Source organism: Perca flavescens, chromosome 20, assembly GCF_004354835.1.
Source record: "Perca flavescens isolate YP-PL-M2 chromosome 20, PFLA_1.0, whole genome shotgun sequence".
Taxonomy (NCBI): Eukaryota; Metazoa; Chordata; class Actinopteri; order Perciformes; family Percidae; genus Perca; species Perca flavescens.
In genome coordinates this window covers 15,696,565-15,724,292 of record NC_041350.1, presented here as the reverse complement: position 1 = coordinate 15,724,292, position 27,728 = coordinate 15,696,565, and the positions used below count along the sequence as shown (strand labels likewise).

Genomic DNA, 27,728 nt, shown 5'->3' with positions numbered 1-27,728 from the left:
ATGTGACTAACTTGTTTCAGGTCATTTAATCAAACTACCAAACCATCAAACTTTAGATGGATTTAGTTTTTGAGCTGTGAACAGAATACATCATACAAGATTGTCAATACAACCAATTACATACAAAAATACCTAAATATTGGCATGAACTAAATGTGATTAAACTTGGTGACAAAGTACTGAAAATGTACAATACACAACTATAGTATACTTTAATAACATTACATAGATATGTAAAACACCTTACTCTGAAAAATAAACCTTTGATACATTTTTTTTTTTTTTTTTTTAGCAAAATAAATTAAATATTCATGACAGTTTGATTATAAATGACAACAGCTTCATACACTGTGGTTGGAGAAGGTGGCATCCTCTGCTGGTTTATCTCAACATGCTACTGACTGATGTTGGAAACCTACCGTAAAGAAAAAGTTGAAATGATAATGAAGACCAATTCAGTTAACATGGAAACAATTCTTCCATCCCTTGCAGTCTTAGGCAAGTATACTTACCAGTCTACTCTCTATCACTTTTACAAGAGAACAAAAGTGAGGGATGGAGAAAGGTAATAATAAGAATAGTGGTCAGCATTCCAAACATTATGCATCTTTAACAGACAAAAGGACTACCTGAGTAGGGCACAAAACCAGCCCTTTTGTAAATCTTGAGTACCATTTTCATCTTCATTACCAGGCAGAACATAAGGAGCCTCTGCGATCTAACAGCTGAATAAGTGAAAGGTAAAACCTAACCTCCATTTTCGGCTACACCTCAAGTAGGAAAATGCTAAATTCAGCTGCTGAGGAAGACCTTTCAGCTGGCCTAAATGGCTGTGATTACACTCCCACGCAAAAAAAAATGTCCTTGTCCTTTTTGTATTAAGTGCACAACAAGGATTAATGGATTTTTAGTGGTGTGAGAATCTGACAGGTAAAAAAAAAAAAAGCACCAAATATGGACATTTGGATGTAAAAACACAAGGTGTGTATTACTGGCCACTGTTGTTCCCACATGCACACACTCCCAACAATCTCTAGCTATGAGAAGAGTTTTTAAAGAGTAATGGCGGGTGAACGGTGCTCAGGAGCTGCTGTTCAGTCCACAGCTCATTGTCCCTCTGAGATACTGGAGCAGTTAATGGGGGATATTTGGCACTAAGGCTAACACTGAAAATGAATGTGTTGATGCTGATGTACTTTCCCGTCCACGTGGGAATGAGTGTGTGTGTGAATGTCAGTGTAGATTTTGGGGTAGATTTTAGGGGGGATTGTTGATCCTCCCTGGGTGAGGAGCAGCTGCTGCTGTGCCAGGTACTCCTCATAGTGCATGGAGCTCATGCAGTCTTTCTCTGGGCTGGAGGACGGAGCCACGCAGCCCCGGTCCCGCTCTCGATATGGCAGCCGGTGGGAGCTCTGCAGTACCTGTGCAGCTGCAGCTGGAGAACTGGGAGGGGGACAGTGCTTTCTGCTCTGGCAGAACCACAGCAGCACTGTGCCAAAGATGAACACTATTCCAGCTGGGATGCCAATGATGACAGGCCAGGGGAGGGCGCTGGAGGCTGGCGGGAGCATGGGCGTGATGGGAGGCTGCGTGTCTGCAAAAGATAAGGGCCAAAATACAATCAAAACAAATTTCCAAGTCTTCAATGTTGCCAAGAGTTTATTGCACAGGTGAAGTGCTAAAGGCCTGAAACAAATGATCATTTCCCCAATAAATTAATCTGTTGATTTTTTTTTTTTTTTTGATTGAGCATTTAGTCAATAAAAGGTCTGAACAACAGTCCAAAACCTTTGAACCAAGACCGGTTCAATCCTTGGCTCATGTGATGACCGAGGAAGACCACGGATACCTCTGCAACCAGCTAGTAAGTGGACCTTCAGTTTAAAAAGTGTTGTCAAATCAAATCTGTTTGATTTACAATGATATACAACTGAAAAAAGCAGTAGCAAGCACGTTTTCTTGAAAACTGACTTACATATTCAATCGATAAACAAAGTTGCTGATTATTTTCTGTAGACTAATTGGTTAATCGAATAATCGTTTCAGCTTCTAAATGCTTACTTTATCCATTTCCTTCAGTTTATGTACAGAAAACAAAAACTCAACCCTAAAAAAAAAACTTTGGTGGAGAATAACATGACTCCAGAACATGATACTGATATAAAACAGGTGACAAAACATTTGAGTTTGCTAACATTGCTTTGTTGTCATCTGTCCTCATTAGTACTTTTTGCTGACATGCCTGCAGTCTCGCTTTCCTTTCAGTTTGACATTCCTCTGATAGAATTACTGTATGTCATGTGCACTAAAGCGGATTCCTGAAAAAAAATAACAACCACATAAAACGTAGAAACTGATAGCACAGATCCAAGCTGCTGATTTGTTTGTCTGCAGTATGTTTGTAACACTGCCTGCTGTTGTGGCTGTAAACAGACATTCCCCAGGCCTCACCTGGCAGCACAGTGAGGAAGGCGCTGCGGAAGCTGTAGCCCATGGTGTTGGCGCCTAAGCAGATATACATGCCAGCGTCCTCCTCCTTGGCACGGGTAATGAGCAGCTTGTTGAGGTAGGAGCCGTCGGGTCGGGACCACACCTCCCCCGTGGGCAGCACCACGAATTGGTGGTCTCCCACCTCAATGGTAGAGTTGTAGCGACTTTCCTCGTTAGACTCCACGCGTTTGAGCCACTGAATGATCGGCTTAACGTCACTCCTCACTTTGCACTGAAACGACGTGGTGCCTCCGTAGTCCACCGTCGTGTTGACCGGGTGTGTGCCAGTCAAAATAGGCTTGGAGTTTGTCCTCTCTGCATAGACACACAGAAAAAAAAAAAAAAAAAAAACTGTCAAGACACACACAGACATTTTTTGACATGACAGCCCTTCTGTGGAGTTGTCCATACTGCGTTATTAGCCTCGGGCTTAGAACTTATAATTGACAGAGAGGGAGCAATACCACATGTAACACAAGAAGTACGTGTGATTAGTTTCCTCTCTTTCTTTGCTCCTGGTTATACAGCACACATTTCTCATGGAAAAGGGCGGGGGGGTCTGGCAGACAGCTGGGCTTTAATCAGCTCCAGATTGGGTGAAGGGTCTGAGTTGAACAGTCTCTCTCTCTCTCTCTCTCTCTCTCTCTCTCTCTCTCTCTCTCTCTCTCTCTCCCCCCTGTGCAAACACCAGGGCACAAGCCCTCAGTCTCAAGCCTGCTTCCTCAATATGCTTCTCATATACATGATTACACAAGCACATTCATCCATGCAGCAAGGATATGAATAAGACCTGCTGATCGCAATCAGACGTCAGGAGTAGGTAGATCAGAGAGAAGATTTTTTTTAAAGGTTACAGTTCTTCCTCGGTCAAAATCAGACCCACTAATGCAGAGATTACGCTGTTTTTTTTTGGGCATATTTTAGGCCTTTTATTTGTATAGGACAGCTGAAGACACGAATGGGGAGAGAGAGGGGAATGACATGCAGCAAAGGGCAACAGGTCGGAGTCGAACCGTGGGCCGCTGCGTTGAGGAATGAGCCTTTATATATACAGGCGTGCGCTCTACCAGGTGAACTACCCAGATGCTTGAGATTACGCTGTTTTAATTTCCCGCAGCAATGTATGAAGGATCACAAACATAATCCATAAACAGCAGTAATCATTTAACCTAATCACCTCTGCCTCATCTGTTAGCATTACTATTTCCAGGTGAATATGTTTGGTATGCGTACAGCTCAGCCTCTCTGAGGGATACTCACGTATGACCTCAACTTTATACGTGGCATTGATTTCCCCAGCCCGATTAGAGACCCTGCAGGTGTATCTGCCGCTGTGCTCTGGCGTCAGGTTCTTCAGACTCAGAGTCCACTTCTTCTGACGGCCCTCGCCGACCTCCTGCTCAGTCAGCGGTCTGTCGTCCTTCAGCCACACAATGTCCGGTCGAGGCTTTCCATTGGCCGTGCATTTGAGCCGCACTGAGCTGCCAACAGGACGAGCTATCACCCGTTTTCTCATCTTAGCAGGCTGGATGAAGCGGGGACGCTCTTTATGGGACAGAAGAGGAAACATTTAGTTATTATCAGTGGACACATTACTTCAGCTGACAGAAGAAAAATACATCTAGGAATCTAAAAACACAGCAGGATGGTTTGCAAAATATTTAGAGGTGACTTGTAATGAATAGGATAAAACTGGGATGGTCTGGTTAATTTACCACTGCACCATTGGTAGCATGCCAACAGAGCTCTTACCAAGTTCTTCTGCCAAGTCATCAGTTCCCAGGTCAGACACTGCTCCATCAGCTGCCCTGGGCCCAGTTTTATCAGAACCCGAGTCATCTGTCAACACAGCAGGACAACAGTTAGTCAACAGCTGAGTCCCAATAAAACAGTCAGGTGTTCTTTTGCAGTGAAGATAAAAGTAAATCTTGAGGCAAAGAATTGTGCATATGCATTATGCATTGACATTAATCTGAAGCGTTAAAGCTATAGTGCGTAGTTTCTGTCTCCCCCATTAGGAAGTTGCTAGTAGTTTATTACGTCAAATCAAAGAGGACACGGAGGATTAAAAAGACATGATGGACTCTTCAGAAGAAGTGATTATTTTGTAATTGTTATGTCGTCTTCTTCTCCAAAGCTGAACGCTGCTATTTTCTTTCTTGGCGGTGACGTAAAAACGCATCACTCAAGCTTCTGCTACACCATTTTGTAAACATAGCCATACTGAGAAATACAGAGAGAGTTCTGTGGAGCTGATAGGCTTAATTAGCTTTGTATCAACACATTTGGCAATGGCTTGAATGTAACGAACGTTCATTACTATAAAACAGTTGCACACCGTAGCTTTAAATGGTAATTTATCATCAACCCCATGCTTCTTAAATCATTACAAATGCTTTTTTTCAGTTTGTATGGCAATATTAAGGGCAGTGTGCATACGCTATGGAATTGTAGGTATATTGCTACTTCTAAAGTCTGTGTTAACATTCCATTAGAATCCCATTCTTAATTGTCAACAGTGTCACTGTCACAGCTCCTATGGCAGCGAGCCAACACCAAACAGGCCCAGCAAAGTGTTCTTGGCTCCATCATAGTAAATTTAGCATTTATAGATAGGCTCCTCTGAGAGGGGTGCATGCTCAGGTCGTACTCTGTAGCATTTGGAAGTAATATGATCAGTTTTCATAAGCCTAGTTCCAGGAGACAGCTGTGGAGTGTATGTCATAGGCTGACATCATGCAGCGGAGCTAAGACAGGGCTTAGAGAAAATATAATGAGTGAAACCTAATCGACGGTTTGTGATGCGTATCGACTTTTCGAGTTAAGCATTGATGAATTAACAGAGCAGATCGGGTTCCTCGCCAGTATCTGCCACTCTGTGCAGGAAAAGACTTGAAGCAGATGATTATTGAAGACGGACTGCTGTTAAATGATTTTATATGATAATACTGAGCTGTCAATTCACATAAAGTAGTCCAAGTCATTCTTAGCGTTTCTAACAAACTTACCAACCATAAGTCAAGGGAAAGACAGACACAATATCACAGGTAAACTGTATGCTTTAATAACTGTGTGCAGCCTCAAGTTGGATTTTCCTAGATGCAGTTTGGCACACTTGATTCCCTCTCAGGGTTTGATTGGGTCAGGTAAAGAGGCCAGATGTGACTTCTAACCCCCTTGTTCTGCCTCCCTCTGAGTCCCCCCGAAACCCTCAAAGCTCTCTAGGGTTCTCTGGGTACAAACCCTCCTTTGTTTGTCCCCTGCAGCACCAAGCCCAGCAATGATGTCATGGCTATTTGAAGGGGTTTAACTGGCCAACTATAATAACCCATTCCTTTAAAAAACAGCCTTCACTGGAAGAAATATTTCTCTGTTGCTCACTTGGGCTCTCCACATTCCTCCCGGTTCCTGAACCTCCCAATCCAAACAGAACACGGTCCCACACTGCCGGGGTTTTCTTTTTGACTTTTTTCTTTCCTGAATCTATTTCCTCTCTACTTTTAGGCAATTCTAGGGAACAATGGCACCCTTTATATGTCTGTCCTGTTACAGCTTTCCCTTGCCACTATTGTCTTTACACAATATTGGCTCACTAGACTGCAGACAGGGGCAAGGTATCATGACATCCCATGGCTGCCATACATTTGTTATTTTTGGAAGATTGAAAAATAAAATAAGCAATAAATGAGTATTGACTGAGAGGCCTCTAAATATATGAGAGGCCCTACTTGTGTACTGAAAAGAAAGTTAAAGCTGCAACTTATTATGGAATCAGTGATCAAACAAAAATCCATATACTTTATGCACTGTAAAAAAAAAAAAAAAAAAAAAAGGATTGTAATGCAAATGGAAATTTAAGTCATGATTAAAGTGCATGCTTATGCAAGCAAAAGTATTAAATTGTTTAAAATGCAATCAGCCTCCTTCCATACAACTTAAATCTATTCATGGTCTTGCTACAGTGTTTAGGGTCTGACGGCATCCCCACCCACTTCATTCACAAATCCAGCGACAGGAAACAGGTCACTACACACTCTCTGTGCTAGCCTTCTGTGCCAGCTGAATCACAGGAAAAGGCCTGATGATTTGAGGTCACAATGAGCTCCAGATGTTATTGGGGACATTGTAATGTCCAGGGAAAGTTATGCGCAGTGGCCTTGCATCACACTCTGGAAATCTCCAAACAGCTACCACATGTGATCAGTCACACACGGGGCAGTTTACCCAACAGTTGGCCTGACAACGTCTCCAGAGAGGAGCGAAATGAAAATGTGCTGCGAGAGCCAAAATCTCCATGTAGAAATAATGAGCGCCGTCAGCCCTGTATTAGCCCTGTAATATATTATCTGTGCAGACATAAACATTAAAATCCAATCCTGTAAATGTTAATATGACAATCCCATGTTAATGCTAATATGAAGCCTGCTGTAGACTGAGCAGCTGAGGACAGAGAGGTTGCTGCATGCATTGGCCTGTCCTGGTGGGGTTGCTGGGAGGTAATGGGGCCAGTTGTCAAGAGACCACCCCAAACAGGGCCCAAACAGCCAGCTGGAGGGATTGGGGAGGCGCCATATTGCACTGACTGACCAGATTCTTCAGATAGCTCAGGGGAGGACAGGCTGTCCGCTGGCAGATAGGAGGAAGGATATCTCTCCAGCCAAAGTGGAACCCCCCACCCCCCTTACATCACACTGCAAAACCCCTCACTCCCTTACTTCCAATCTCACTCCACGTCTTCGCTGTCTCTTTATCTTACGGTCTTTCTTCTGCTTGGCTTCTCTGCTGGGTCCCAGGCGATGTTTAAAACGTTATGCTCTCCACGTTGGGCCTTGAACTTGAACAGCTGCCAGGTTTTTGTCAACCCTTCTCCTCTGACCGGCACTATAACCGACTGTAGTTGCTTCTCTTACTTTTTCATTCTGTGATCTAGTAAAAATAATAAACTTACATGATGGATACTGTATGTGGAGGTATGCTGGGAGTTACCCCTCATTTACAGTATCTCAAATAAATAATCTCTCTCCTCTGATCTTTTTGAGCAACATAATAGGCCTCCCAGCAGGCCACTGCAGTTAACTGCATGCAACTAAATGCAAATGGCGAACAATTAGGTGATTCTAATGGAAAGTGTTGCTCATGATAATTGCAGACTATTTGGCTGTATTAAGCTGACTTCAATTCTGAAAGTATTTTGACAATGAGGCCCTCTAATCTTTGTGGCAAAAAGGCACACAGAATGCAATGCAGCTCTGATGGAACAATTATCTATAAAAACAAATGCTGCAGGGATGACCTGCCAGTGCCTAATGGGATGATGGACAAGAGAGCAGAAAGAGAGGAGGGGGTGTGCTTGTGAGTTGCAGACTGGCTGTTGAGTGTCTACAGTCAGTCTGTCACACACTCACTACCACCAGAGGACAACTAGGAAATGGAACAAACCAGATCAGGATTACAAGAGAGCCCAGAAAGTTTATTTACCTTAAAGGGCAAAAACACTGATAAAAATCTCATGGAAATGTTTTTCCAAGAAAGACTGTCATTGGTATTTTTTTCCTAACGTAATCACCAAGTGGGAGCAACGCATGCACTCAGGTTGAACTGATCTCCCCGAGGTCCCTGCCAGCTTCTTCACATCCGTCTTAAACTGTCTTTACTGAAGTCTTCATTCTCACTCAGTCGCACTGCAGCAGAAGCTAAACCAGACAAATTATCTGTCACATAAACACACTGCAGGGAAAAAGTTGCTATCTATCACCAAGATTAATTGTGTGTGTGTGAGTGTATCCGTCAAAATCTCCCATCTTTAAATCAATATTTAATCCCAAAACAAATTCCATGTGCTGTACAGTATTTATTTCAAAATGTATTTAAAAAAAATAGGCTGTCACATGTTCAAAGAGCTCAGTGGTCAGGGAAACCCTTGCTGACCCTTTTTTCCCTTATTTGTGTTTGCCTATGTTTATGCAAGCTCTTTCTCAGCTCACAAAGACCTCTAAGAATGTCACAGCACAAACTAATTTCTATTCCTCGAGTTTATATGAAATAATAACTTACAACAACACTAGAAAGTGTGAGAGCATGCTGTGCTTGTCACGAAATGTCTTTTTTAACGTAAAGTGTAATGGTTCCTAAGCTAATGATATGCAAACTCTTGGCCTTGGAAGTAAAGCTTGGTTAAGTTACTTAACTAAGTTACTCTAGGTAGTTAGCTACAATAAAGCTGTTAGCCAGACATGCCATTGTTTGCAGCCAAGAGTTAGTGCAGATAAACACGGTTTAATCTGTTCCTTGCACTTCTGGTCTTGTTTTTGGTTTTGGAAATACAACAAAAACACCACTCTCCAAACTCATGAGGTACTACTAAGTTTCTGTATCTCCTTTTGCACTCAGCCCCAACGAACACCACCTCAACATGAACGTGCAGAAATCCAAAGCCAAAGTGCCTAGTTACAGTTGCTATGAATGGAAATGGGAACCTGGATGATGAGCTGTACCTCCATCAGACCATTGGGGTCAAACTAATGGAAGTCCTAGGTGGGTAGTTTAGTTCAGCAATTCCTTTGTCTCCTGATCTATGTTTATTAGGGGACAGATCTCAAATACCAAACATATCAAAATGTGCATTTCCAGTTATTGTAGCGTGTGTGATTACAGCTTCCATTATTATTTTGAATCATTGGAAAGTAGCAGAAGCTCCAGATTTGAGTCTATGCTCAGTAGCTCAAATGGTACTTTGGAAGATAGGATTTCCTCGTGGAATCTTTTTTGGACCTAAGAAAAATCAACATTTCATCATACCTCATGAGGACACATTCTTTTTTTCATTTCACTTGATTGTTGACTGGGTCTATCATTTTTGTGTCTGCTTCATTCATTAGTGTGCCTACCTTCAGCAATGCAAACTCATTCTCGTATTATTATCCTGATTCTTCATCTGATCATCTTCTTTTGGGAGGTTCAACATACTTATACATACTTTTTTTCTTTCAGTTCATACACTTCAGCCGACGGTCTAACTGCCATTGTTCCTCAGTTTATTGAACTTGCACTAATTTCTTCCATGACATTCACTTCAATTGACACATCCTAGCCAAATTATCACGTACACTTTGTCTAACATTTCAACTTTATTTAGTGCTTACACTTGAACTGAAACTACATCTTTTAGCACTTCTATTTTAACTGCTAATTCAACTTATTTCAGTATTTGTATTTTGACTGCCTCTTCAACTATGTCAGCATTTCAGCTATTTCAAACTCAGAATTTTTAACAATGAGCACACCTAAATCATAAGAAAATCTTGCCTTTTCTAGTTCATTATGTCTTGTAATAACATTGGGACATAGTGTGACACTGCTTTTTTGTTTCTATACACACTGACTCCATTCCCCACTTGAAATAATCTACATTTACTTTCTGCAATGGAAAAACCTCCATCACATCAAAATGCACCAATGACTGTCTTCCATCTACAGAGTCTTGAACGAGACTTAAAATGACATGGTGGTTGTCCGTCACATGATTGATTCTGAATGTGTTCCACAAAGATGTGTTTAGTGTATATAAAAAAAAACACAGAATTCTCTTTAAATGCAATGTAGACCCAGACAAAGCCACATCTGACTTTGATACTATATAGCACAACTGTAGTATGAACATTGACATTATAGCTGGCTCAGTGCCTTCATCTCCAACCTTTCATTTTAGCACAATCAGCAGACACCCTCTCTTTGAACTCACTGGCAACTTCATATTGAGGGGGACCCTAAAATAAACTTTGGTCCAGACTCATGAGCATACTTTACTACAAAAAGCACTGCTTTCTGAAGTGCTCTGTGTTTTCCACATCTGCCTGATTATGGTTCTTCTTCTGAAGCCTGGCTGTCACAAGACCAGGCTGCAGCTCCTCCCGCGCGCGCGCGCGAGAGAGAGAGAGAGAGAGAGAGAGAGAGAGAGAGAGAGAGAGAGAGAGAGAGAGAGAGAGAGAGAGAGAGAGCACACAGACTCCGGCCCCAATTAGGCATCTTAGAGTAATTAGACTAAACACAGCCTTCACGCTCCACTCCGCTCATTCATCATGCTCTGCTCTAGCGCAGAGGAAATGCACTGTATGCACATGCACAAACGAGTTACACACTGGGTCAAACTGTGGCTTAATCCTCCCGGCCCAATTCAAGAGCTGTGTGAGAGTCTGAAGACAAACCGGCACTATTACACTGAATGTGTTTCTTATTGCTGAGCTGCAGACGTCCTGCCTCCACAGAGTGTAGCCTAAAGAAAAGGAAGAGCTTGAGATCCAATTGAGTCACAGAGGATGAAGTAGTATGAAACAATATCCCATCCCGCTGTTGACTTTGGGCAGGGAGAGGTAGGGGCTGTAACACATACAATAGCTGAGAGGATCAACCACTAAACCTCCATAAATCCACTTGTTTTAGACCTTGACCTCTGTCAGTGATGCTGTCTTTTAACATTTGAACTGTGGTGAGATTTTTGACTGCAGGAAAGTATTACAAATAAGGCTTCAAAACACCACGGCGGAAGATGATGCGGTCTGATCGTACAAATCGGGGGAGAGTGACTCACGGCCATGGTCTCTGGTTTTAGTTACCAGACAGGTGACTTCATGTTTTTAACAGATGCTGAACCAAGCTTGAGAGTGACACATTTCACAACCCTCAATGATCTCATCTTAGGAACCTGAGCAACACGTTTTACAAACTGTCTAATGTGATACACACAACTCGTCTGCACTCACCGATGACGATGAGGGTATAGTTGATGTTCACGCTACCAAAGCCGTTGGTTGCTTTGCAGATGTATGTCCCAGTGTCATCTGCCTCCACCTCCTTGATCTTCAGACCCATGCGGAGCATACGGAAACGGATCCAGCCGCTGTGGATGTTGCGCCCATCTTTGGTCCACATTATGAGGGGTGGAGGGTCTCCTTCCACTGGACACGGCAGCTTAATGGCGCTCCCGAGCCGGGCCATCTGTCTGTGAGCAACCTTGTCAGACACCCGTGGAGGTCCTGAGGACACACAAACACAATAATGGTGATAATGAAAAATAAAGGTTTCTGAGGCTGATACCAATATTTTTAGATGGCATTCCACATCTTTTACCATTTCCGTGCCAAAAACACTAAAGTATAAGTATACAGTAATTCCCCGCAATTTTATTCTTGTCAGGGTGAAACAGACAATGAAACCTCATCTAAACCAGTGATTCACAGCATGTTGACCCCTTTAAAACATGCTGCAACCAGTCTAAGGGGGATTTTTCTATTTCAGATTTTTTTAGGTTTTAATAATCTTTAAAGGTATAATTCGCAGAAAGTCACAAGAAAAAAAGAGCAAAGATTAGAACAAATTCTAAAGAAAAATAACATCTTTTGGGGCAGATGTTTTTTCTAGTAGGCAAAAAAAAATCCCACCACAAGCTCCATTCAGTAGCTGTTCTGGAGCTTTAATCTAAATTTTTAAGCCAACATTGATGAGAAGTCCTTCAAGTGCTCATAGGAATGGAAATTTGAACATCTACAAACATTTTTGACATCTGGAAAACTCTATCTGCTAATGAAGATTGTGTCATACATTGAAAGCTCCAGAGCAGCTGCTGAATGGACCTTATGGTGAAATTGTTTTACCAACTGCTGTTTCCAAAGTCAAGGTTTTTCTCCTTTCCCCAGTTTGGGAACTTCTGATATCGACCACATTACATTTAAGTCTCCATTGAGAACCACCAAACTTTTAGTAAGAAATTTGGTGGAAGCTCACTTCACCTATTAAGTGAAAACAACTCTAAAAACAGCTCAGATGTGGGCAGATGGAATGAGATAGAGGTAATTTGTCATCTTTTTGTTTGATTACCCAGAGCTGTTGAAACCAGATTGGAATAATTGGACAAGCCCAGTTGTCCACTGCCTGCACAGAAAGGGTAAAGTGTTCTGGCTCTGGTTTTGCGTGCAAGAGATCAAAGCGATGAGGGGGGCGGGCCACAGTGAGACGGACAGCAGCCTGTTATCCCTGCTCTTAATTGGCTCAGGTCTGCTCCCTCAGATCTGGTGAAGTGGAGCGGGCCGAAACACCCTGTGATGGTGTTAGGAGGCCTGCGCTGCTGCTCGCACAGCCCCAGCGTTCAACTAACCCCCCCGCCCAAAACTAAACTTTAAGCTTGCGTCTTTATTTGGTCGGAAGGGACATCTGGCCCTTCCCCTTTACTCTATCCCTCGATCAAGACGAGTATTGGGACAGCACTAGCTCTCACGTGAACACGCACAACAAGGGTTAAGGGGAGGATTGGGATTCAGCCTAAACCCTGAATTACTGAGCAGACTAGACACTGAAGAGGAACGGGAGATTGGGGGGAGTGAAAGGGGGGTGTAACCAAACCCTATAGCTGCAACAGGTCGCAAAAGTACACAGTCTGTGCCTCAGAACAAATGGCCGGTCTGGTAGTAGTAAAAACAATGGGGAGCTTAAGTACACATGGCCTCTCCCAACACATACACACACACACACGCTCAAACACACAGTCACATTCCTTTAGTGCATTTCACACATATGGTAAACAAGAAGATCATTATACTGATGGGGGCTGCAGTGGGGGAAGGTGACACAGGTAACTCCATCTGGCCGTTTTATTTATCACATTGCCAACAGATGTATCTCAACTGCAGGTAAAAACATCTGGGGTCTCATTTATAAAAAATATCATTGTGTGTAGGATCCTTACGTACGCCCTTACGTATGTTCTTTTGTTACATGACGACAGGCTGAAAAAGCAAAAAACTTCTCAGACGTTCGGAAATTGCTGCAAATTTAATTATTATTTTGGCCTATTCTCGCACAGTGTATGGAAACCTGATCTATAGACTACCTATATTAATAATACCGTCCAAAACAGCAGGCATTCTGGGACAGCTTCCCATTGTCTCCAAAATGTGTGTACGCATGGGTCAGAGTTTGCGTGGAGGACCGCACATTCTCCTGTCAAGTTTTTTTTTTTTATAAATCACTACCTTTGTGTGGGAAGTGGCGTACGCACATTTTCAGCCCCGTTTTGTGCATACGCCACGTTTATCAATGAGACCCCTGGACTGCTGGGCTGGTGACCTTCGATGCAAAAAACACACACATATATATATATAAAAAATAATGATTTATAAGTCATGCCAAAGAACTCCGTAGGGAAAAAGTGACACCTGTGAACGTAAAAAAAGCAAGAAGCCTCCTTCCTTTTTTGTTTCTGTCTTTCTCAACCATGCATAAACACACAGACACACACTTACAAACTCAGAGTTTTCCTTCCTCACTGTGGATGGCCTTTTCTGGTCCACAGCATGAACAGGAAATTGGAAGTGTCATTGTTTATGTCTGTGGAGAAAACGCGACCACAGTTTTTTGGGCTGTTGTCAGCTGGCCCATATCTCACTCCTCTGCTACCAGGAAAGCTGAACAGAGGCGCTCACTGTTCAGTTTCTGACTCTACAGACTCAAAGCAACACAAACAGGTCACAGCGTTGGCTTTGGGCTGCTGGAGCTCATATGGACTGAATTGATCCTAAAAGGCCGAATCGCCTTGTAAAAACACAAATACATTTCTGCCAAATCTTGAACAAATAGGCTTCAGTTATCTCTCCGGGCTCATGGTGCCACAAGCCACTCAGCCATGTGCTCCTTCTGGATTAATGGAGGGGACTGACGTAGAAAAACAAGGCCTGATTCATGTCAAAGGTTTAGCTAAGGCAAAATGTCAAAACACATTGAACCAGCATAGGCACTGCTTCTGTCAAACAAAGATTTCTAAAAACTGGAAGGACATTTCTTGAGAGTTATATTCTTCCCAAGAAAATTAAAAGAGACACGTGGACCTCTGAATTCTCTTTTACATTCGTTAAAATATACAACAGTGCACTACAAAACCCATCTGCAGTGTTGTTTGCAGGGCATTTGTCACTTATTGTACCCTCATTGTACCTGCCTTCTAGTGGAGATCCTTCTGTAAATGTCTTTTTAAGCTTCTTAACACTAAAGTGTTTTTCGTTTATAAGATCAGATGGCTTTATGTTGGTAGACTGCAATGTCTTTAAAGATGCTTTTTCATTTTGCCATGTGATTGTTATTAATCCTTTAAAAGAATAGTTCAACATTTTGGGGAATAGGCATGTTCGCTCTCGAGTTAACTGAGAAAGTCGATGCCACGCTCCATCTAGCTAATTCTCGGGGGAATCAAAACATACAAAAGCAAGCGTATTTCCCAAAATGAATCGAACTATTCCTTTAATTGTGATAAAGGTCTATGTGATCTTGAACTTAGGTTATTCAGAACTACTACAGATGACTTTGGACGGTGCTCCAAGTGCAAGGAATGTGCAATGAATGATTTCCTCCCTTCATCTCCGCTCTTAAAAAACCCTTTGAAGTCCTTTTGAAAACAAGGCATGAAAAGGTGCTGAAATCAAGGACATCGCCTGAATAACTTAATCACTATTTGTGCTGTGTGCATGACCACCATCCTTTCTTTAGAAAGGACTCTCCTGCTCCTCCTCCTCCTCCCTCTCAGGGACAGGTTCTCTTAACCTTGGAGTTGAAAGCTCAGATACTACACACAGAGGCCCTCTGTAAAAGAAAATCCAATTGTGAGAAAAATTGTTGCCTTATCCGCTTGATTGTAAGATACATAGCTGCACTTTTCACTGCTGTTTAAGCTTCAGTCTTCTGAGGCTCTCTGCTGTGTTGCTGAACTAAGCATTAAGGTCCTCTAAGGAGGCTGTGATGAATGGAAATCTACCGATTTATGACAAACTGGTGAGAGTTTCAGAGTATTTACTCAAATTGTTAGAGTTGTTAGCTGCTCTGTAAATGGAAAATGATACACGTGACCATATTGCAGCGTTGGTACGGTGCTCCTTATTATAGCCAAGCTCCATGTGTGAATGGAATCTTTCATAGTGCAGGAAGAGGAGGAGGAGGAGGCCTGGCGACTCTCAGAATTAGCTCTGTTTTTCTTTGCTCAATTTGGTGATGGATTATTTTAAGAGAAAGGGGCACATTCAATATGAGGCATTCTTGTGATTTAGACTAAATATAGTCATTTTTACAAAACCTTGTGAGCGGGTTAATGAACTGCTGATCTGAAGTGCAGGCATCCGTGGAGGGAAATTTGCTAGGAAGAAGGAATACATTAAAAAAAGACTACAAAGGCTGCCAGACTTGAGCAATGTTCAGATGTGCTGGCACCTCTCTGCTCATTTATTTTCTCTTTTACAAAACACCTGTGGATTTGTAATGATGTGTACATGCATTTTTCTTCCCATGCAAAGTGCTTTGGTCTTTCTAGTCATTACAAACATGTCAATAAAGGGTTGGCTTGCTGCTGACAGCCGCTCCAATAGTGAACACCTGGAACTGAACCAACCGCAATGAGAACAACTTGATAATGCACGCAACACTGTCTGCCCAATACAGGATATAGTTCAAACAACACTGTAAACATCATCTAATAAAAAGGATTTGGTCCTTAATCTTCAGCCAACTCCAAGAATTTCTTGTGCATCAAAAGGTTTTTGCACACTGCCAGACTGTAGTGATTCATTTCTTAGATAAACACTGATCTGAGTGAATGTGCCTTCAATATGCAATATTTACATAAAGGATAAGAGGCAGAGAGACAGATAGAAGCTGGAGAATGCATCCTCCTACCCAGCAGCACTGTGTAAGCTCAGCAGACCATACAAGAGCCGACAGACCTCTAACATAAGGGAGGAAGTTTAATGTAGCCTGTGCTTTCAGGAAAATATTCTATCATGCATCTCATAAAACATCATGAGCACTTATATAATACAAATCAACAATATGGATGGGAAAAAAGTAAGTTGAGTTTAAGTAACACAAGAGGGAACTAAAAAACTACATGAAAGCTTGAAACCAAATCCAGAGTCAGTGACTTTACTTGAGACTTGAGAGGTTGGGTGAAGGCAAGAGGTGAGGCGGACTCCGCAGCTCGGGGAGTGTGTGAAAGGCCAGAGCTTCTGTTCAGAGCCTACTGCTGCGCTTGGCTATACATTTCACAAGCAGAGATAAAAATCAGCATAAAACAGTGAGGGGGGGGGCACTTTGGCAAATCAAGAAAGGAGGTGAGGTGAGGGAGGGGAGCAGTGACAGGGTAAAAGGGGACGGGACATGTGGAGTGGCAGTGGAGGCTGTTCTGACAGCAGCAGGGCAGCCGAGGGTGAAGAATGTCGTCTTTTCTTACCCCTCCAGACGTCCTGCCCAGCAACTTCACCCAGTATGGTAATCAATACCTGTTATTTTCCCCTCTCGGCTTTCCAATCAATAGATAAGAGCGGGGTAAGACCAGCCGGGACAATGGCTCTTTCTTTGGCCCCATCTGATGTGGGCTGAATAGCAACTGCTTCGGTGGTGGGAATGGTACAGGAGGAGCTATTGGGTGACATGAGGGACTAGAGAAATAGCGGGAGGGGGTGGAATATAAAGAAAGAGGTAAAGAGAATAAGATGCTCCAGGCGATCCATCTGATTAAAGCAGAATCACTGGAATAAAATTGCTGCTTGTTTGCAGTGAATCTGCTTCCTTCACTAATGGCCCTCGAACAACAGGCTCCTGCCGACCCCTCATCAAAAGAACAGGAAAGAAACATAAAGCTTCTGGAAACATCTCCATCACGCGGCCTACCCTTAACAGGCCCTACTGTGGAGCCTTTGAACTCTAAGCTGCTATATTTCATTAAACTTGACTGCCTTCTCCCGGCTCCAGCTGCCTCTATCAGAGAAAAGCAGCATGTGTGTTTGTAGACTTACTACTGTCATCTGTAGCTCCACCCAACATAAATCAGTGAGACAGAAATATTTATTTGTTTGTAAATAAAAAACAAACCTTCTAATATTATAAAAAAAATAACCTTCAAGAAAATGCAAATGCCATACATTTAGTAAGCGTGATTATTGTTTAGGTTATCTACTCACTAAACTAACAAGACACATACAAATCCAAGTGGCTTACTGCCTCAGCTAACCATATCCTGGGAGAAATCCTCCGTTTTATAACTTATTGATACTTTAATCATATGAAAAGCCCCTTTTCATGCAGGATTTCCCATAAGGACTCCCTACTTGTACATACTTCCACAAGCCTGGAAAAGTACAGAGTTCTTATGGAAAGTCCTTAACTTGAATTAATAGAGGCCTTTCATATAATGTTTTTGGAGTGGCCATTTTGTCTTATTACTGGATAGTGCATACCAGTTGCTGGAACAGTTTATAGCCTGCTTTTCAAATTTTTTACCTGGTCTACCACTGTGCTGAGAGTTGGGTATTTTCTAAGTTAGTAAGTAAGTGATCACTATTTTGGGTTATTATTATTAATAATATTACCTTTTAAGAGCCTTCTGATACATGCCAGTACTTGACTATCGTTGTGTCTACTGGAGTGAGTGGGAGAGTTTGATTCAGTCTTCTCTTCCACTTGATTTATTTTGCAATTTATGTTGTTGTTTCCCATGTGTTTTTAAAGATTACATCTGGCAATATTTAAATTTGTTCTTATTGTCAACAAAAAACAAAACCAACACTGAATTTATGCTACGAAAGTATTCCTCTGTTTCATAAATGTCTGTTGTTGTCCAAAAACTATTAAAAATACACTAGGTGATATGTTGTTTCATTACCATGAACATGGGCACTGTAGTTTAGCTTAAATCATACCACATGCACCATCCTGCTGTGATGAACAGTCACTAGTGCATCAAATGTCCCCAACAAATGTACGATTTACTCCTGTTTGAATAACATTCGCTAAAATGTGTGATGCTCAGCTGTTCCTGAGACTTTTGTATAAATGAAATTATATATTTGTGAAAGTTTTTTTTTTTAAAGATTTACTCTATAAAAATTTCAAAAAGGAAATAAAATAAATAAGATAATTGATTAAATTATTGAATATGTAAATGATCAAATGTTATGAAGTAAGTTTTGACTGACTGACAATGAGAAGTATCCAATCAAAAAATATCAATATAAGACTACAAAAACACCATACAACATTCAATCAATTGGTTTCTGAGGGAATGGTACATACAAATAAAATAATATATTTAGTAAATACACTAATTCAGTGGCATAACTTTTCATGCAAATGTGAATCAGTAATTTATGGGTCTTGCCTTGTCATAAAAAGCGCACAGTGAGTGGCACTCTAGTCGCTTTATCACACTCCATTAGGCTAAGGCCCGGTGCACACACAGGGGCTGAGTGTGTCCTTAGGGCCACTTATCAGGGAAGAGGCAACAGGAGGGAGACTGGGAAGGCAGAGAAAGGCCAGATAGAGTGACAAACAGAGACAGAGAAAGAGGGGTCAGAGAGACGGGAGAGAAAGAAAATCAAGCCAAGGAAAAGTAGAGTGAGAGTTAAAAAGAGGATGGTTGATTTAGAGAGTGGCAGGGAGCAGAGGCTAAGATGGCAGAGAGGCCTCCTTTAACACACAGCTCATAAGGAGAGGAGGGCTGCATGGGGGAGTGAAGGGGGATTAGGTGGGTCCAGGCGGCAGTATCCAGGAATGCCAACAATCTCACACCCCACTCCCTGGCCCGGGCTCAGCCTCAGCCACATGACACACTCAAACAGACCTCGCTCTCTCCAGTACAGAGCAAGGCACCAACGAGCACCTGTTTATTACCGTCTGTCTCATTTTTGGAGATGGGCCGACCACTTGGCATCGAAAGGGACATTGTGTGAACGCTCGCATGTGTTTGGCTGCTCTGGACCACCTGTGTATTGTCTCTTATTCTCTCTCTAAAACACACACAGACATTTTTTGAAAGAAAGTCTATACTGTAGTCCTCATGCCACAAAAACAAAGAGTGTTAAAGTTTAAAGAGCAGTGGTGGAACTGAACATCTACCTGAGGGGTTGTGAGACAAACAGGGAAGCAGAAAAAACAACAACTATGCAACTCAATATTCTATTGTTTTCCCTAGACGTGGAAATTTGGGACCCTCAAATGGATCCCACAATAAATCTAAGAGCGATCCAAGTGGTTAATGATTAAATTGATATAAGAAAGATGAAAATTTTACTTTTAAACAAAATTATGATAAGGTTTCTCAAATCGGTTGCTTTTTCTTGTGAAATACTGAACATGCATGAAAACAGAGTAAGACATAGCTGATATGACACCCAAGTTTCAGAGCCAATACTTAATACTTTACTTTCTTTCAAGGAATATAAACATAATTCTCTAAAAAACCTTTTTCATCTAAAAAACTTAAATGTTGAGTAAGACAAAGCAGCCATACAAAGAGTTTACCTAAATCAGAAGGTTGAAGATTTTCAATGTGCTGTCTGTTCTACAGACACTTATAGTTGGTACCCTAAAAGTATTGGCACTCTATCCTATATACTATACAGATGATGATGGGACAAGTAGACTTTGCTTCATCAAAAACGTTGGGAACCACTGCTCCGGAGCATGTCTACTGGACAATAAACCCTAACGGCATGTTACACCATCTTCTCATAACAAGAGCTCTTTTTATGTTGTTTCATGGGCTCCATCAGACAACAGTGAGGGGCATCCTGCCACCTCCTTATTCAACTTTCCTGCATTCCAAAGTGGGAAAAAACTACCCAACCTGCGTTTGGCTCATTATGTACAATTGACACAGTCAGAGTCCAGTCTGGAGGTGCTGAATGACATACAGATGTCTTATTAAGTGGAGCCACCGTCGCTCTGTGTTGGTCTGGTGTTCTACTGACTGGCGGAGAAGCACAGAGGCTGTAAACAAGACCGTTTTGAGCCAGACATGCTGTCACCGGCGGACCAATGCGTGTCTACAGTGTGTATGTTGTGCGTGTGTTGTGGTCACATCTGTGTGATGACGACGATGATGGCCAAGCCTGGCATTGAGTGCCCCTCATTTCTGTCTCCAGGAACCCTACACCAGCGTACAGTCTGAGGATCAGCCAATCTCCATGACACTGGGAAGCGCTTTACACCAGCGCCTTTGTCAACAAGGTCTTTTCAAGAGAGGGCCACTGACAGACTGCGATGTAGCAGGAGTGTTTGGGCAGAATGGAGCGATTCAGAATGGAGCAGGAGGGAGGGAGAGGCTAGGAGAGGAGCGGGTGAGGGAAAGAGAAAGGCGGGTGACACAGAGACGAGACAAAGTGGGGAGAAGGGGGGAGAGACTAGGCGAGTCAGACAGACGGGGTGGAGGAACTGGCAAAGCTCTCACTGACAGCAATGGGGCCTCTTGACAATCCAGGAATATTGTCTGAAATCAATCTGTCACCGTGGAGCTGTTGAGCCTGTCATTACAATGTGGTACTCGCCCTTTCACAGTGACAATTTGTTCAGTGCTTTCCCAGTTCACCTTACTACTCAGCTGTACAAAGGTCACTGCCCTCTATCCATCTCTGTCTGCCAGTCTGGCTGTCTCTCTCTGTTAATCAACTGTCCACACTGAGCGCTACAGTAGTCCTTTTATCAAGGTGACCTGCACAAGAACAGGTGGCTGACGACCAGAATAAATGTTCTGTTGCAAGGACTTCTGTTACATCATTGAATCCCCTTATTAGATGTTGAGATATTTCACTGAAGAACATTTGACCTGCTGGTGGCGCTAGAAGAAAAGTTAGACGATCTTTAAAGTCATTTGAATTCAACCTCTCTGGACTGAATATCTGCACCACATTTCATTGCAATTGACCCTAAAGTCCAAAAGATATTTAACTCGAAAACACATATGTTTCTTGTAGTGCCATCATGGTGGCACTACAAGAAAGTTCAGGCCATATTTCATTAAAATCCATGAAATAGTTGAGATAACAAAGTGAAACCGACTTACAAACCCACGGACAAGTGCAGCCGCTAGCATAGCTAAAAATAAACAAAATAAAACAGTCAGTTCAGCGAATATTCAATATAGACATAGAATAAATGTATAAATGGAGCAGTGCTCCCATCTGCCAAGCCTCTAACTCCAAGTACATCCAGGCTGGAGGCTGATCCAAAGCCCAAACTCACATCCCCGTGCATGAGGAAATCAAATCAGTTTCACTGCATGGTGCAGAATTCCAGTCTGGGATAGCAGTAGCACTGCTATAAAATATGACATATTATACTCTTTGCTCCTGAAATGATTTTTCCTCCTTTGTCTCATTCCACTCTCTGAGTCAAAGCGGGGACATGTTTTTCCAGTGCCCTGAATAAAAAAATCAGGGCCTCTTTGCCTCCTCACCTCTAGTGTTGAGAGAGACTACTGCTGCTGGAAATGGGTGCATCACGACAGCCTACCCGATCGCAATGAAAACTCCTATTTTGACGTACTGTGACAAGCAATCGCCCAGACCAGAGTCTTTATAACCAGAATCAATGGGGACAATGCAGAAAGAATTTCCGAGGTCGCTCAAAAGAATCGCTAATGAAAAACAAAGTGGAAGTGAAAAAGCCACCAAGCCATGTGGGGTCTCATTGAAGCTCATCAGAGGTGAACTGAAGGAGGGGGATCGAGGAGGGGAGGATGGAAGAAACTGGAAGGAGGGTCCAGGGTTGTGAGGCCAAGGCAGTGGAGGCCTCATTCAGAGCTCGTTATCCCAGCTGTCCCCTGGCTCGGCTTTCTTTAGGCTCAGCCAGCCATCGCTATTGCCACTACCATAACTTTCAAACCCAAAAAGGTTTTTTTCACAAGGTTGCTCAACACCAAGGAGAGGGCAGAAGAACAAGGAGCCAATGTTAGAGAAAAGACTTGAGAAGCAGGCAGAAGAAAGAAAAGAGGAAGAAAAGTTTCAATTTCTGCGCCACCTGCCTGCAGCTGTATATAGACTCATGGTCTATAAATCTACAAGTTCAAATCTACAAGAAAACAAAACCGGCTCCTGTTCAGGGGTGAAAGAGGAGAGCAATTGGAATCTCATCATTTCACAAAAGTGACTAAGTGAACAGCTGTGGAGCACAAAACGGTGAGGAGGTGGGAGATAGAGGAGGAGGAGGGGGACGTCTCTCTCCATGACTTGGCTGCTTAAAAGAAAAAGAGAAAACAGAGCTGGACGGGAGAAATGAAGGAGGCTTAGAGAGAGGGGTTGCCCAAGACAAACACTTCCCACTGTGGAGCTGAAATGTTATTGTAAGGTCACTTGTAAGGTTCCAGTGGGGCGGACCCTCACCCCCACCTACAGGCTCAGTCCACACTCTCTCTGGCCAGGGATGTAACACAGCAGCCTGAACTGTGGAGTCTAAACAGTGTCCAGTATCATCAGATGATTAGGCTATTTAACACCAAACAGCTGTCAATTAAAAGAAATCTGTTATTCATACGTCTGGTAAATCCTGCAAGTCAGACCAGGGAAGCGCATAAAGTTCATTATCATCTGAATAGTATCAGCCTGGCACCTCAGCGTGCACTCTGTAAGCAGCTCCATGGGTTTTGCGAAGGTTAACGATAACAAAAGGAATTCTATTTAACTGAACCCAAATCCATTCAGCCAGCAGGAAGAGTGTGTGTGGTCTGAAAACACTCCCAGAGCCAACTGCCCAAACAAACTAATGAGCATTGTACACATACAAACCTTTGTATGACTCAATAGGATTTTCTTAAAATGAAAAAAAAAATTAAATAAAATGATCCTCATGTGCATTGAAGCATTAGCATACAGCTGAAAATTACAAACACTGAAAGTTGACAATGCCTTGTTGAAATTCCACATGAATGCTAATTGAAGTGGCCATTAAAGTCAGTCAATGAGGAGAGTGTTGCTCCCAGGGATTATATGACCCTGCTAAAGTAAACACCAACTGACCTCCATTATGACTACTTATCACAGCTACAGCCCTTTCCTTTCTTTCCCCTTGGAGGGGTGAAGTCTGACACATTCCTTTTAACGAATGTTTCCTCCTGAACTGACACGGTCAGCAGTGTGTGCTGATAGATTGGGAACATGGATTGCTAGAATGGTGGTAACATTATTTCCGTGACAGAAACAGAGGGATCGTAGCAGGAGCAATATTATTTCCATCTTGTTTAGAGGAGAAAGAGTTTGAGGGGGGAGCAGTTGGTATACCTCTAAGGTTTTCCAAATTGCCCTGTGCCTTGGATCTCTCATTATCATGACTTTCTCAGGGTAATTTCAGCCTGCTTAATAAAACACGTGCATATATTCAGACGCACGAAAGCAGCACTCATTCACTCTCGTAACTTCTTCTCACGCACCTCTAAATGGAAGCGCCTTGGTAGCGAGAGTCCCCCATCTACTGTGAGTTCTAATAGATGGCAAATAAGTCTGGTCTACAGGGATGAGGAGTGTTTAAAATGAATTACTGCTGCCCTGTCCAACCTGGGGGACCACCACACATAATAATCCATCCATTGTTCTCCACAAATTGACTCAGTAAATAGGGGGTATGAAGAGCCGAGAGGTCAGCTCATGCCTTGTTTTAACGACACCACATTAACTTAACTTACTTCCTTCGACTTTACACTGGTAATAAATGGGAGGAAATGCAGAGAGAAGCAAAAAAGGGGACGTGTGTAAGAAGGGCGGCAGGCAGTGTCTGGTTTTGAAAACAGAAAATGTGAGGTGATGTGTTGAACAATCAGACAGATTAGAGTTGAAGTAGAAGACCAGAGATGTTTGACTTTGTTCGAGTTCTACGGATATGGGCTGAAAAACAAAGCGTAACATGAAACTGATTTTATTTTTAATACCAAAATGGAGCATTAAAGTGGGAGTTGAGCAAGGATTGTAAAAAAAATAAAATAAAAAAAATACAGCCAAAAACAGCACAGCCAAGCTTAATTCTCCCACTCCCCAGCTTGGCCTACAAGCCAGCACATCACTGTTACACCTTCTTAATATTCAGGAGCTATTTAAAAAAAATTAAGAAGACTTTGGGGCATTTGGTTACTGAGAAACTAGCCTCATTACTGCTAAAGGAAATGGAAAACTGTCTGGGAGCCAAACAGCCTTGTGATTTTAAAAGCCCTTGGCATACAATTTATCTCATAGTGCCTTCTTGTTATGAAACCATGATGTAACCCTGCTATAAAATGTATATTTTCCAACGGGGTTGCAGAACAGTTTGCATGCTCTGAAATTCACAAGGCTGCTCCAGAGGTGAAGCAAACATGTGTGTGGTGTTAGAAAACAGGATAAAAAGCAGAGTCACATACATGCACGAATAAGCACAACTGTATTTGATGCCTGTTTCTAATTAAAGTGCATCAAAACAGTACCATTCAGTGTGTGTGTGTGTGTGTGTGTGTGTGTGTGTGTGTGTGTGTGTGTGTGTGTGTGTGTGTTCGTTCGTTCATTCATTGTTAGCAAGTCCTGGTGCATAACAGAGACACCTGGTGCCTCTCTCTTTCTCCCAGGGTGCATTTCTGCAGATCCATATGTCCAGGCTGCTGCATTCCTCAGTTAGTGGAGCCCAGTGGTCCCCTGGCCTGTCACCACATTAGAGGCTCTACTGGGACACATCACTGAGCACCTCCTGCGGCTGCTGGGGGTGGCCGAGCACCAGAGGGGGAGGAAAGAAGGCGCTGGGACGGAGGAAGTAAGGGGGTTCTGAGGGGGGTCATTACGGTTTTACACAAAAGTCAACGGGGGCCTGTCCTTTATAATTTAATTTACATTTGTCAAAGATGTTATCATACATTGTTACGTTTTACAGGAAGAGTTTTGAGTTTCAGCTTTTTTGGCCTTAGCTGCACTATAACAGCGCAAGTTTTGAGTCAAAATCCCCCGACTGTATTTCACAGGTTGTCAGAGTCAAGCTGTTGTATTTGGACAGAACTCACTGTATCACTGCTGCTGCTGGGAGAACTGTGGAATATTTACTTCACAGATTGTCAAGCATCATTCACAATCATCTCATTGCCAGCTACATATCTGCTGATGTTTCAATCTGCAACCACTCAGAAAAATTATGAAAAACAGGCTGTAAATCCTTCCTTTTGTCTGCCATTAAATCCATTGGACCTTCACTCTCTACCATCCCATCGGATTGCCCTTCACTGACATCTGTTAATCTGTAAACATACAAAATTGCCTGTCTAATCTTATTTAGCCTTCACGTCTTGTTTACTTTGGTCGTGCCGTGAAGGCATGGCTGCCATGCTGTGAATAAGGCATTGTCTGCAGACCTACAGATCTAATCTCCCCTCTAAACTGCCGCCAACCCCCTCCTGCCCCCTCTACCTTGAGCCCTGATAGCCACATGCAGGTATTGTACCTATCAGACGCCTCTTAAATTCACTTCCATGCTGAACTGGAGCAGAAACAGAGCACTATAGAGCCTGCCTGTTTTGCCAGTGCATGGTCTTCCAGGGAAATGTGTCTGGCTTTCAGATTTCTCCCATTAAAGTGTAGTTTCAAGTCTTCGACTCATGCCGCTGGATTGCATCGGACATGGTTCAGTAGTCAGTGATGGAGGATGAAATCATAGAAATTGCCTTGACAGTTATTCATGGCTTGTTGACAAGCTTACTGTGAGTTGTCTTAATAAAGCACATTATCAATACTACTGGCACAATGAAGAGTGCAGTGAAATGTGGTCAGACTGAGGTCTCCCACTCGCCACTCAGTGTTTCGGTCAGGAACACACACATGCATGTGTGCATGCATAATAACACATGTACACTACGCTGATGTGAGACAGTCCCTTAGCCAGCCGCGGGAGAGCTCGACTCTTACACTGACTTGTGTTCTTTCACCCTGGGAAGCTGATGGATGATGTTTGTTTGGCTGTAGTGAATGTGTGCGCGCGCGCGCGCACACACACACACACACACACACACACACACACACACACACACACACACACACACACACACACACACACACACACACACACACACACACACACACACACACTAGGGGTAGGGGTTGGCTTGCCCTTACTCATTCCCCTGCCCTGTGTTGATTTTGGGCTCTCTTTAGAGATTCTTTAGTTCTTAGTTTTCCGTCTCATACTTCGCTGCGTGAACACGTTAAGAGCCAACTGAGACTTTCGTCATGCACATGAAACCAGCCAGTCAACTTGAGATATAATAAGCCATGAATGTAGCAGATCTTACCTCTTGCACAGTCGGTCAATAAAACAGCCTCAAAGATGAACAGCACAAACTTCAGGCCCCCCATACTGTCCAAAGACAACTTCATGTCCCCTCAATCTGAAAGACAAATGGTCACAGTGACACAGGGTGTATGCTTATTATTCTCAATGGGGCTATCAGAGGATTTAGAAAAAAAATCTTTGTTGTTTAAGCCAATTTCACATAGTATGATTTAAAATAAAGTCTTAAATAACATTTTGACGTACATAAGTACTACTACTATTTTAATAGAAGCTCAATAACTCAAACTAAAATACTTTTTCTAGCTTGACAAAGTTGACCACAGTGGTTCCCAAACTAGACTCCTGGGACATTGTGGGGTCTAAAATGGACCCCCAAAAGCAAGTTTAATGTCAATATTAAAAAACAAACCCAATATAAATTCCATGAGAATAAATAATTCGTTAGCAATATTACATGTGTGAGAGTGATTATTCAGTAGCTACAGTCGGACACTCCGGTTGGGGGTCTATCTGGGCCTTTATGTTGGGGTTCACATACTTTTAGGGTCCTTGTTAAGTTTCAGAAGTCCTGTTTAATGTAATATCACAGTTATGTATCTGTCGGCTATGTATTCAAATAGCTAACAGAGGTCTTGAACAGCAAACTGTTCATGAAAACGTCTGTTTTAGCATGTTTATCTTTGCTTACAGTAAAATATCACTGATGCTGCTCACTTGTTGTAGCCCTGGTAACGTTAGCTAAGACTGCAAATAAAAAATAGCAACATTTTAAAAACAAAATAGAGGAAATACAAGTATAAATATGTCGATAACATACCTGGATATTCAATGAATGAAGTCAATGTTGTGTCAGCCTCTTGACAGAAATGCTTCTAGGTAAAGTTCGTGTTGAGTCCATGAATCAAAAGTGACAGTGACGACTTTTCACCGACCTCTAACAGACCAGCACAAGCTTGTCTCTGAGATAAAATAACGGATTCAAAGGCGGAATAAAACCGGATACTGCCAAATATCACAATAAAAGTCTCATATGCAAATTTTAAAAACTTAGTCCTGTGTGTAGTCCGCTTCGTCCACCAAGTGACTTTTCCACAGTGCGCATTGAGCGGAGACTTGTCCGTCCCAGCGCTGCAGCTGCGGGC

The 27,728-nt window shown here is 42.6% G+C and overlaps 1 protein-coding gene across 1 annotated transcript; it reads right to left on the bottom strand.

The window, feature by feature from the left end:
• Positions 1-7: 7 nt before the first annotated feature.
• On the bottom strand, positions 8-27,728 carry LOC114546902 (fibroblast growth factor receptor-like 1). Its single transcript, XM_028566051.1, has 7 exons — positions 27,404-27,728; positions 26,585-26,680; positions 11,250-11,522; positions 4,243-4,329; positions 3,751-4,035; positions 2,452-2,805; positions 8-1,594 (listed from the first exon to the last, which is right to left on the bottom strand). The coding sequence occupies exons 2-7, from the start codon at positions 26,667-26,669 to the stop codon at positions 1,161-1,163; spliced, it is 1,518 nt and encodes a 505-aa protein (XP_028421852.1). The 5' UTR covers positions 26,670-26,680; positions 27,404-27,728; the 3' UTR covers positions 8-1,160.

Bases quoted from the DNA above. Each gene is read 5' to 3' on its own strand.
- LOC114546902 (XM_028566051.1), bottom strand. From the start codon at position 26,669: ATGAAGTTGTCTTTGGACAGTATGGGGGGCCTGAAGTTTGTGCTGTTC. The intron at 4,036-4,242 runs GTAAGAGCTCTG...TGTCCCATAAAG, and splicing joins TGACTTGGCAGAAGAACTTG to AGCGTCCCCGCTTCATCCAG. The intron at 1,595-2,451 runs GTGAGGCCTGGG...TATCTTTTGCAG, and splicing joins CTTCCTCACTGTGCTGCCAG to ACACGCAGCCTCCCATCACG.